The 12,483-nt window shown below is 34.9% G+C and overlaps 1 protein-coding gene across 1 annotated transcript in view; it reads left to right on the top strand.

Annotated features, from left to right (window-relative positions):
- LKRSDH (lysine ketoglutarate reductase/saccharopine dehydrogenase) overlaps positions 1–12,483 on the top strand; it is a 316,693-nt gene that overhangs the window by 16,351 nt on the left and 287,859 nt on the right. The window contains exons 3-5 of the mRNA XM_085960429.1: positions 2,590–2,766; positions 6,174–6,326; positions 7,669–7,750. Coding sequence (XP_085816555.1) covers positions 2,590–2,766; positions 6,174–6,326; positions 7,669–7,750 — 412 coding nt within the window. The remainder of the gene's footprint in view (positions 1–2,589; positions 2,767–6,173; positions 6,327–7,668; positions 7,751–12,483) is intronic.

The following is a 12,483-nucleotide window of genomic DNA, read 5'->3' as shown; positions in this document are numbered from 1 at the left end:
GAATTTTGGCTCGGGATTGGATTCCCTACTGGTGAGATCGATATGATCAAGAGATTACTATGTCGAGTGAAGGACTCGTGACAATAGTGGTACGTCTTGTGAAGGACTCAATGAGTTGAGTGAGGTTTTATAGATTGTCCTTCTTATTTATATTAATGCAGTACATATATTACAATAGTGAATAGATCATGGGTGGCCAACCTTTTCAGCAGCCGGGCCAGATTCTAAAAATGAGATTTCCTACCGGGCCGCACAACCGATTTTTTTTATAATACAAAACAAAAAAGAAATATATATTATATTAATAAAATAAAACATAAATTAGAATCAAACATATTTATTAGATTAGACTTTTTTTAAGGAATAAAAAATAAACAAAACACCTAATATAAAAATAATAAACTTTAGTGAGAGGTTTGATTTTGTGAGGCAAAACTAAGTGCATCAATATCGATACCGAGTGAGGTTGTTCCTACACGCAAACAGTTTTCCAAATGCACATCAGTGATTCCTGTTTTCACTCGGGATTTGATATGCTTTATCCGACTAAAGAGCTTTTCACACATTTAAGTGATTTCAAATGGTGAAGTCATCATTAGAGCATGTTTTTAAAATGCAGGATATGTCACCATATCCAAATATGTTTTGTAAAACTCTTCCAAACTAACCTGATGGAATTTCTCCTTTAACTGTTCATTGCACCATATTTCACAATGTTCCATTTGTTAATTTCCCGGTTATAAATTCACGTACACGGAGAATGGCTTTGCAAATGCAGCAAAAAGCACAAGGTGCTTTTCAAAATCTTGAAATGATTCCACTACTCTCGGTCATGTGCGCTTCCATGCATCTTCGCAGAACTTAATTATTAATACTGCAGTCGATCCAGCAGGTTATAGGTTTTTTTCAACATGTTTTATACTTTCTACTCATTGATATATTCATTGGTACCACTGGATGACTAGATTTGTCGAGTTATGTGTTAAACTGATCATGATTTGCTATTTTTGCTATATTACAATGCATACCATTATGTTATTTGTAATATATTGTATATTTGACACTATTGAAAGTTTCTTCGCTTGCCTCGATCAATAGACTGCTGAATAAACGCGTCTCTTAATTGACTCCATTCCTCTAGGTACCGATTATGAGTTACGTTGCAAGGTATTTAAGCAGAACTTGATTTTTTTCATTAATCCAATAGACACTTTGTCGCCCCTTAGGTGTTTTCAGGATAGCTGTTCTTAGCTGTATTATATGTACTTGAATCCTGAAAAAATACTTGACACAAGCTATCAAGAAGAGTAATCATCGCGTTTTATTGACGCGTGTTCTGTGCACGGTGCCAAAGTAGTTTATCTAAGGGCCGAAGCTCGTTATTCGGCAATATTGTGGACCTTTATCAAGTGTTTTTTTTTGTGAAAGCCGGCCCATTAAAATGGATCCTGGCCCGTGTTCACTTACAAATGGGCCCACCGATTCTTTCGGCCGTCCGGGGGTACATTATTGTGTGTCTGATATGGAAATTGTCCTTTGAGATAGAAGATGGTGAAACGGAGCGGTGCCCTGCTGAATTGCCTGCGGGGAGGGGGGCGTCTGGCGCTCGTTAAGATAATAAATCTCGGAATAAATGTGAGATAAGTATTTTCTGCAATCTTTTAAAGAAGTGTTTTATACAAAATGGCGTTTCGCGCCCGAAACGCCGGCGGAGAAATACAAATAATTAGGCAACTTCATAATATTGCGATTCCCGAGAAGAGTGGAAAAAGAAAATTTCGCATTTTTTTCACGTATTTAATGTAATGGGAAAACTCTGTAAGGTTTTTTTTTAAATATTGAATGTGCTGAGGATTGAACGGATACAAGCGCACCGGTGACCAAATTGAGAGAATCGATTTCAAAGTTAAATAATATGCGTTTGTAAATTTTACAGAACTGTTTTTAACATTCAGTAAATGAGATATTGTTGTTAAAAATGCTCCCATGATTTTATGATTGCCAAAATATTATTATGCAAGTAATTATATGGTTGACATTTTATTCATCATTATAAAATATTTATAATAATATATATTCATACAAATAAGTAACCATTTAAAGTTTTGACGCACGAATAAGTAGGCATTTGGCAGCGCTCGAAATGGAAAGGTTGATGAACCGAAGGGCTCAACAATTTTCTGAAGATATTAACATAGGTACCGACTCGTTGTTATCAAATTTTATGAGTATTTTATAAAAATAAGTGTTAATGACCTATCTAGCTCAGGCGGTCAAATTATTCTTTCCACGAGACGGAGCAATACTTTTACCGATTTCACGAACCGGAACTATGCTCCGGTGCGCTCTGGTCCATTTCGAGACCTGGTACTTGGCAATGTGACAAGTTTAATACACAATACCTCGACTTTAGGATTTTGAATTCATGTATTTCACATATCCACTTTACTGGCTTGGACTCTATCTATAGGTGGACATGTTCAACCCTTTGTTTACTAACGAAGACATATACGGTTTATTGCAAGTTCATGCTAATGTCTTACCTTAGAGTACATGGTTTGATTATATCTATTTCGTTTTTATTTCCAGAGTTACATAAATGCAGGGGCCGAGATCCAAGAGGACATAAGTGAGGCGAACGTCATATTTGGAGTGAAACAGACTCCCGTCGATCTGTTGATTCCCAATAAGACGTACTGTTTCTTCTCGCATACTATCAAGGCGCAGGAATCCAATATGCCCCTGCTGGACGCCATATTGGAAAAGGTGAGAATTTATCTCGTACTTATTAAATTCTAATACAATTTTCTACACATGCTGATATTAACTAATGAGTATAATAATTACAAGATAAAAATAACTTTTTATATACAACGTTTTTAAATTTTCTGTTGAATTATTATGCTCAATATGCTCAAACTTGTACTTGATATGAAGTAAATAAAAAGCAAACGAACAAACAAATATAGAATACTGAAATGTCATTTTGACATTTAATTTTCATTTCCATAGTAACGCACGTATATATTAATAATTTAGTTGCTGGGACCACCCCCTTAGCAACCAATAATAGTCTTTACCTTTTACGGATTTTTCTGAAATAACTTTCCATACAAAACAGAATTAACTGAAAATTAAGTCAATTCTGCTTAAAGATGGCTAAAAGTATTAAAAGACTGCATTGGCATCGTGTTCTGATATATTCTAAAAGTTTCAAATGTCTAGCTAGTCGGGAAGTTAGTCAAAAATCGATTGCAATATTTGTACTGGACAAACAACCACCAGACAAACAAGAATACGAGCTAATAAAAACGTTGTAATAATACAGTAATTTTACCGCAGAAGAAAATATATATCAGTTGTTTAGACTCTTATACTCTTTTACCTTGATTTTCAAATAATAATTTACAATAGATAATAGCGTATAATCAATTACCACAAATGTAGCCACTTGACTGTAAGTAATTAAAAATACAATTATAAAAAACCAGTGAGACTATATATAAAAAAAGAAACTATGAAACCATTGGTCTGTAATTGATTGTCAATCAATGCTATTAAATTTTATGTTTGTTAGCCGTCGATATAGATTATAATTGACAATAATAATCTGACAGGAATGTTGATATTGAAACACTGTAATATTGTAGTTTAAAGTTGTTTTATGTATGGCTTTATTATTTTGGTAGTTTTATGGATATTGCGGACAAACCCAGTACGCGTGGAACGATTATTCAATTGGGAGATTATTTGTAAACTCGTTCATTGAAAGCTTTGATATGGACTGATTTTATTGTGAGAATGATTTACTTTATTTTTATGAACGCTAGTGTTGATACAAACTTTAATTTGTATGAAAAGAATTAGTGTCGCACTGTGTTGAAATTGTTCTATGAATTTGATGTTCTAATCTATTCCATTTTTTCTGAAATTTTCGGGTTACACCGAATATGTCCAAACAAATTGCTGCGCTTTACACGCCTTTACTGTCAACTCTAATTATATCGTAACAAATTAATCATCTCTTAGTGTGTATTGATATTTTTAATGTTAGTACTAACATGCAGTATATTTGCCACTAATATAATATATCGAATATTATAAACTATACTTATTATACATCATTTGAAATAACCTCAGAAATGTACATGTTCGAAAAAATTCTTAAAAATAACTTGAAACGAATAAGATTTGAACCCACATTTAACGCGACCCGGGCGAAAACTTTACAAATTAAGTTAGAGCTTCCAATGCTGTTTATATAGATTTTTTATTCAGTCAATAAGGATCACTAACCTTTTAACATTATGTTAGAGAATATTAAAATAACTAGCACGTGTTTCAGTAGCTTCATTGATATAGCTCTCACCCAGATTGTAGTTGATATGAGTTTAAGTTCCTATTCGATCCGCGTTTTATTTCAACGTTTTTTCGTATAGTTACTCATTAATTCTGAAGATGTTCTGAATTATTATTAATTTAATTTAATAAAACGCCAAATTTTATAGTACCTACTTATTCCACTTTTATTAATTATATCATGACCGGTTTCGTCTGCCTCAAAGAGACATTTTCAACTGAAACTTAGGCGGACGAAACAGGTCCAGATATAATTAATAAAAGTGGAATAAGTACATATGTACTATAATTTTTTTCGTTTTATTAAATTAAATTAATAATACAATGCATTTCCAACATGAAGAATTATTGACTGCTAACATAATAAAAGAAAAAAAGGATGTTCTGAATTATGTCTAAATGTTGTATTCTTATATCTCTATAAAATAAATAATAATATAATATAGTGTAACTATACCGAATGCAGCCATTGATGGATTTATAGTATCAGGAAAACCACCGAGGAGGTCTGCGATTCTTTAATGAAAGATGGCGATGAGTTTTATTGCAAATTTATCGCCTCTCGTAAAGTTTATATTGCATCCGAGATGCATAATCTAATCAGACGCTCCATAAAAGAAATTAACCAATATAAAAAGTAGTTTAACGAGACGGAATGCTGCCAGTGGATAAATGAGTTTGGGCAAAATAAAAGAAAAACTTATTTTGGGCACCATCGCAAGGAGAGCTATTAAAAAAATTCATTAGCACCTCATACTATGTATATATACTTATTATAGCAAGGATGTGTACTTGCACTCTTTATTTTTATTATCATGATACATTTCAAAATTGCAAGAAAGTTCTCCCCGACAATGGGATAAATTGACACAATAGTGACATAACCGACGCATGCGAAGAAAGACTGTGTGATTTGGAGTACCCCGTGACTTGGCGATCGAATAGTTGGAGGTCACCATGAACATGAATTATGTACTGTCGAACAAGAAATTCTTTTCCACGTGTTAAAACTGTGAACTGACAATCCCCTCCAGTAAAGCTAATCGAACTTTCGTTTTCAAATGAGGAACACCCTCAAATTTATCATTTCATTTTACGCTCCCGTGGCGTACAGATCTATCAATTTACGTAATTTGAAGTCTTTTCTAATAAAAATATGTCTAAAATAATCAGAAGTGATGTTAAAATTTTTGGTTTATTGCGAAGAAAAAAAGGAGTCACATCTAAAAAAAGAACCGATACATTACTTAAACATGTCTTTAGCACGCGTTGCCGCCATGACAGGTATGTCAATGAGAAATCTTCTATATGTGACTACAGCGATTTCCTGTTATGTTATCGCCGCTTTCTTGCTGTCGGACAGTAGGTATTATTAGGACCAAATCCGTGTACAGTGGTGCATGCGATGACGCCGACACATTTATCGTTGTGAGGTGACCAAATGTCATGACCAAGATTAAAATACTTATGTTTCATGGTTGTCGACGACGGCAGTCTTTCCAATGAACTAGGAAGTCTGCAGGGGAACGGCGGGGATGAATTCAGTTAACTTAGAGTCGCGTGGAGATCAGAACTGTAGGTACAATGTTTTTTGTGTGAATTTAGTAATATATACGCTGCAGCAGCAGTGTACTGTTTTATCGACAGTCACACTTGTGACTGTCGATACACACGTGACAGTCGACACACCTGTGGTAGAGGAGATCATAATGGTGCATAGCTAGCAATAGTTGTGAATGTTTTTTGTTATTTTAAAAAGTAAAAGATGTTGTTTCTCATAATTTTATAACGTAAAACTTTTTTTATATTATTAGAAAATTCGACTGATCGACTATGAAAAGTTAATGGATGACTCTGGAAATCGGGTGGTGGCCTTCGGAAAGTACGCTGGAGTAGCAGGAATGGTGAACATCCTCCATGGAATGGGGTTGCGTCTGCTGGCTCTTGGACACCATACTCCATTTATGGTAAATATAAACAATAATGCTCGGTATATCGAAGTCGCCTAATTAGTGCCAGCGGTGGATGAGTGGTAACATATCGACTTACGAAGTTGTGAGTTACGGATTATAATTCCGCCTCAGACAAATTCGCATGCTCTTTTTCAACGTGACCATTTATAGTAAATCATAAAGTGTTTAAAATCCTTGTCGGGAGACGGCCAAAGTAGATATTGGATTATGGAGCCAATTATTGAAGAAATATTTTAGTTGCTTTATAAAATGTGCTTCTTTATCACTAGGTTTTTAACGCACGTAGAAATTGTTTTTTTATGGTGATTACCAAGTGATAAACATGCATATTAAAAATTATCATGAACATTACCATCAAGTAAATGACGAGTGTTTGTTTTTTTCTTCTTCTTCTATTATAGACGATGGATACGGGTCAGCTTTTTGACCTTGAGACTACGATTTTATGGTGGTTTCATTTATAATAGTATTATAGGAAATTGGAAAAAAATAAAAAACCAACAGTTTTCCGGAAAAATAGCACACACAATTGTGTAGGTTGGGCTTATTTTACTACCATAATATTACTATAATATGTAGAAATTATATTAATTTAAGAAATTATTATTTAAATTCTAATGGATTCAAGTACCTTCAGTCGATAGTATTAATACATTATTGTTTAATATAAAATTATAGAAATAATATTTAATTCAGTATTATACTAATAAAAGTATATTACAACAGTACCTACGTATTAATATTTTTAATGCAAATTATATAAAGATAACCTGAATAGAAAGTTTTAAAATAGAATGTATGATTTTAAAATACGTTTAGTAAACGCTCAGTCCCAACCAACACAATAATTGTGTGGTTTCACTTTTATCGGAACTTTTGATTACTATTTGGATAAAAATGAGATTAGATTTTAATTTATTTGGATATTATACAGATTTAACTGCAATTATTTTACCAAGCAACTTATTGTATATTATAAATAAACATAATTAGGTACTTCCTCATGATGTCAACAGTGGCTTTTTCGTAATGACATTTTTTAAGCTCAACACTCATAGAGAACAATGTGTGGCTGTCGAATACATTTTTTCCCTAACGAACAGTGACCCACACAATCAATGTGTGCAGTGCTCGCACTATAAAATAGACTATATAGGTAAATTTTAATATTTTACCTTACCCACACAAAACAGTTGGCCAGTTCTGTAAGGGATATAGAGGTATTTTTGCTCCTGAAAAAGTCAGTCATTTTTACGAAACATCATGTCTTAATGTAGTGTTATTTTTAAATATTTGATTTGTTATAACAATTGTTGTGTGTTTGGGTTGATTTCAGCACATTGGTCCGGCCCACAACTACCGGAACTCTATGATGGCTAGACAGGCGATCCGAGACGCGGGCTACGAAATATCATTGGGTTAGTCTCAGAGCAATTACGAAAAATATATTGTCATTGTTAGCAAACTATTTCAAGAACTTAGTCGAGTTTTCAAGGGGAAGGTTCTGCTAGTGCAGACTGTTGGTAAGGGTTTACTATTATAGTTGACACAGTGCCTAGCAACAGGGGTTGGTAGATGATTGTGAATGGTTGTCAATGTTTTAGTAAGAAATTAAACTACCAAGTTCACCCGACTATTCGATTGAACGGTCGTAATTATGCAATATTATTGTATGGCACGGCGGTGTGTTTAAAAACTTGATAAGCGGCATTGGAATTAATTTCACAATAAAATTATCCAATAAGAACCAAAAATTCCCAGAGGTTATAGACTTATTACATTAACGTGAGGTTTGATAGTTTTGAAAGAAAACTTGGCATAATCAGAACGTGCCCGAGCGAGAGAATGCGATCTAATATTGTTGATGTAAATACAGTCCATGATAGCAACTGTAATAATAATCATATTTATCTTGTGAAAATACTGGGTACTAGAAGATATTGCATCAAGGTTATATTGCCCCACTGTAATTAATATCTTCCGGTTTCGGCATATTTAATAATAATGCCTACACCCTTCCTCCATACGAGTGAATTAACAAACCGTGTTCGCGAGGTTATATTTACAGTTATCTTTAGATGAATGGTTGTTGACCATCTACCAAACCTATTGGATTATTGTGCTGGATTAAAACACTTTGCAAAGAGATCTTTTTTGCCCAGTCATGGGAACAAACCCGAGACCCATGGAAATAGAGACGACTGCATTACCAAATTGGTTACCGTGTGTACAAACAGTATTACTAGCGGTCAATCCGAATAGTTTTTGAAAAAATAATAAAACAAAGATAACAGTGACTTGCGTAAAACTGTTTAAAACATTATAATACATGTTTTATTTATTATACAACTAGCCGACCCGGCAAACTTCGTACCGTTTCTGAATCAAAAAATCTTGTGTTAACTTATTAGCTGAATTTAATTCAGTTTTTATGAATACTCAAAATTAATTAAGTTCAATAAATGTGCAAAAATCAAATTAAAATGAAAAGTATTTTAATTACATTGAAATGAATGTAATTCACGTGGCAGCAAGGCATTTGCTTTATTGAAGCGAATAGATATGATTCGCGTAGCATTGTTGCACTACTTTCTGTTAAACTATTTGGTGGATGGGTTGCATTCGGGTCGATTCCCTTCATTGAAGTAACTTGTGCTATACGACATTTTTCATTTTGTTGTCAAGTGCGAGAACGAACAAAGTGGATGATTTGCCGACACGCGATCATGCTACGTACAATTGACCGTGAGAGAAACATTCATTTTCTAGATTCAGGCCACAAACACTCAAGGATTGGCCTTGTGATTTGTTGATCGTGGTTAGTAATGATGTTCGGGAATACTTTGTTGATGTGGTCGTCCTTCGTTGAGACGAAATTGCAAAAATTCAGCGGAAACGAAATCAATCCATTCGATTCGTCGACAGGAACACGGCCGTTACCGATAGTCAGCAATTGCTTTGAGAAATCTTCGGCAGATGGATCGTTTAGCAATGCAACGCATGTTTGTCGTCAGCTGAAGTTTCTTCACATAGCGCCACAGAGTCGATAATTTGAGGCAAGGGTTTATTTCACCGGCAGCGGTCGATCTTGGAATGACTGGTAGTGTTTGGCGGAAATCGCCAGATAGAAGAATAGTAGAAACATCTTGATCGCAGATCTTTCATAGTTCAATTGAGTGCTTCCAAATGCGCGTTTGTGCGCCATTGTGCATTCATGCCAGGTGATGATTTTACTTGCTTCCAAACCTTTGGCCATTGCTGAGTGTTTCGCAATGTTGCATGTCGGTTTTTGAGTTGTTTAAAGGTTTAACGGCAATTTCAACGCTAAATGAGCCGTTCAGCATCCTTCTAGCAACGTGGCCGCTATCCCGGAAGAAGCAACTGCTACATCAATTTCGGATCTCGCACGAACAGTGGCGAAATCAAGAACATGAGGAATGTCTTCCCAGTTCTACCGGGCGCATCGAGAAGCCACCATTTTCATCATCAATTGCCTTCATTAACGTATCGTACACTTCCTTCTGTTGGGGGTTCAACAGTAGTACATTCGTTCAAACTGATTGGTTTAATGCATCTCAATCATATTCCAATTCTAGATTGAAAGAGTCGTTTATTCCACGATGTGGCGTTGGCATTCCTAACTTGACTAACAAACTGCCGCACATGAGGCAACACATGTCTTCGATCAAAAGCAAAGCCTGGTTATGTATCTACTCATTCATCCCAAGATCGGGATTCCCTGAACTGACACGAATTCAATGTAAAATGTCTTCTGACATGTCATCCTTGTACTTGTTTCACAGTTCAGGTGGATTCGATGGGAAGCATGTCGAAATAATGATAGCAAATAATGTGCGTGTCTGACTTGAAGATGCAGAAACAATAATTACTTCAGCGATTGTCATGTCCCAATGAGTATCGTTTTCAAGTAAATTGAGCCGTTGACATGCAGCACAAAATATTGGGCACACTACACCATCGACAGATCGAAGTAATTCAAATGATGTCGGCCCATGAAAATTCACCGGCAACAACCGCAAGTAGAAGCATTCGTCATTCTTCGGATGAACTGTGTAAATGCGACCAAGAGCATCAGTAAAACGCACATTAGCATGATCAGGAACTGCATCGCCTTGGTTCCGACGTTGAAATTTCTTCGATGGAGCGTTCCAAGTGTAATAACGTGGCATCTCAGAGTAGAGCAACGTTTGTGCAAACGGATCGCTTTGGCAAATCGAAAAGAAACTGGTCAATGTTGTCGCTGGAGGTGTTTCAGCACGTTCAACAACATTCTATGCGTTGAAATAAATTCATTGACCATTCTCCAGATGCACCGCCAAATGTACAACGGTGTGATGACGTTCACGAATGGGGAATGAGAAAATACGCTAAATCGCTTCATTGTAGCTCACATATCGACTAACTTGATAGTGCGTGATTTTATCGCTGGTATTGGGAGTTTGAACACCAAAAATCGCCATATCGCAGCCTTTGGTGACATATTTGCAGATGTGTTTGATGGAATTCACTGAATTGCAATACTCCACGTTGCAATGCACCTTGAATGTTTTGGAAAGAAGTGGCAAATACGGAACAATCCAAGTGTTGTCGACTTCGTCGTTTCCTTTCACTTTCGTTGTGATAGTTCTACCGTTATCATTGGGTGATCGACGCCAATATAGTGGATAACCATCGTTCGCAGTGATAGTTTCCGCCGTCAAATTTTGTGGATAACGCTTGCCGTCGACCATGCACGGTGATTGGGGGTTGATGGCGCCACACGGTCCGTGAATCATATTAGTAATTACAACATCATGCAGGTCTGGATCGGTTTCGGGATCAGGAATCTCGTCACATATGATGTCATCTATTTGGTCTGGTCGAATTCTTTCAACTAACCAAATCTTGAATTATAAATGGTGTAACTCGTATAGTTTTCAAGCAAATTGAGCTCTTGACATGAAGCACGAAATCTTGGGCACACTACACCATTGACAGTTAGACATTTCGACTATCATTCTTTCTTTTGTTTGTTTGTTTATTTTTTTATTGTTTCTGTCATGTATCAGAGATGGCGTTGTATACGGATTTAATTTTTTTGTGATTTTCTTTCATTTTCGAATGCGCGAGCTTCATCGTTCAAAATATCAAAATGTATGAGAAAATTAATTTCCTTCATAATTTATTTTTTCCGTGATTTATTCGATGTTTTAATAGTTATTCTGCTATTCGGGGCTAAGACAAATCCAACAAATTAAAGATCGTGAAAATCGGTCAAGCCGTTCTCGAGTTATAAATGGTGTAACTAACCCGACTTTCTTTTATATATATAGATTCAAATTCGAATGGAAAACATGTGAAAATGCATTGCAAGTGTGATCATATTTGAGTGGGACATTTTAATGTTTTATCAGAATTAGTAAAATGTGGTTTAATCGAATGTTATTTTTGTTAATATTCCCAAATTTGTATAATGTAGACCGTGCAAACCACATTAATTTTGACAGAATTTGTTCATCATTTAAACTGTGTTGACCTTTGACCACAATACGTGTGCACATGGATTTCTGTAGAAGTAAAGATTAATAAACAATTGTATAATTTATATTGTCATATATGAAGTGCCTAGTTTCAAAAGCCCCTAAAACGGTTTTTGAAAGTTTTTGAGTTTGAAATGTATTTAGATGAATATATTTATTACATTTGATGGCCAAAGATTGAACTTTAAAAACGCCAAAAACCGTCAATACGTATGATCAAAAATTAGGGTAAATTTCAAAACCCGCTAAAATGGTTAAGTGTGCTTTTAAAATACCCCCAAAATTGATAAGACAAAATACTCTTTAGAATGTACGAATTAAATAATAAATACATAAAGTTCACAGATTTAATGTATATAAGTTTTTTTAATTTTTCTCAGAACTACCTAAAATCGTTATTTTTAAACTAGGCGCTTCATAAATTATGTATCTTGGTCTGGCATAAAACTTACACTCGGTGAACATTTTTGTTTACTAATATTTGATAATTGAATCAATTTTAACGATTACGACCGAGGAATTAAGATCAAGATTTTAACCCGTGTATTTAATCAGCATCATTAGAATAACAATCATACAGTCAAGATCAATTCACTACCGGATAAAGGCCA

The sequence above is a fragment of the Rhyacophila brunnea genome, unplaced genomic scaffold, assembly GCF_057557595.1.
Source record: "Rhyacophila brunnea isolate RB1 unplaced genomic scaffold, BYU_Rbru_1.0 scaffold_11, whole genome shotgun sequence".
NCBI classification, from domain to species: domain Eukaryota; kingdom Metazoa; phylum Arthropoda; class Insecta; order Trichoptera; family Rhyacophilidae; genus Rhyacophila; species Rhyacophila brunnea.
This window is presented reverse-complemented; position numbering and strand designations above follow the sequence as displayed.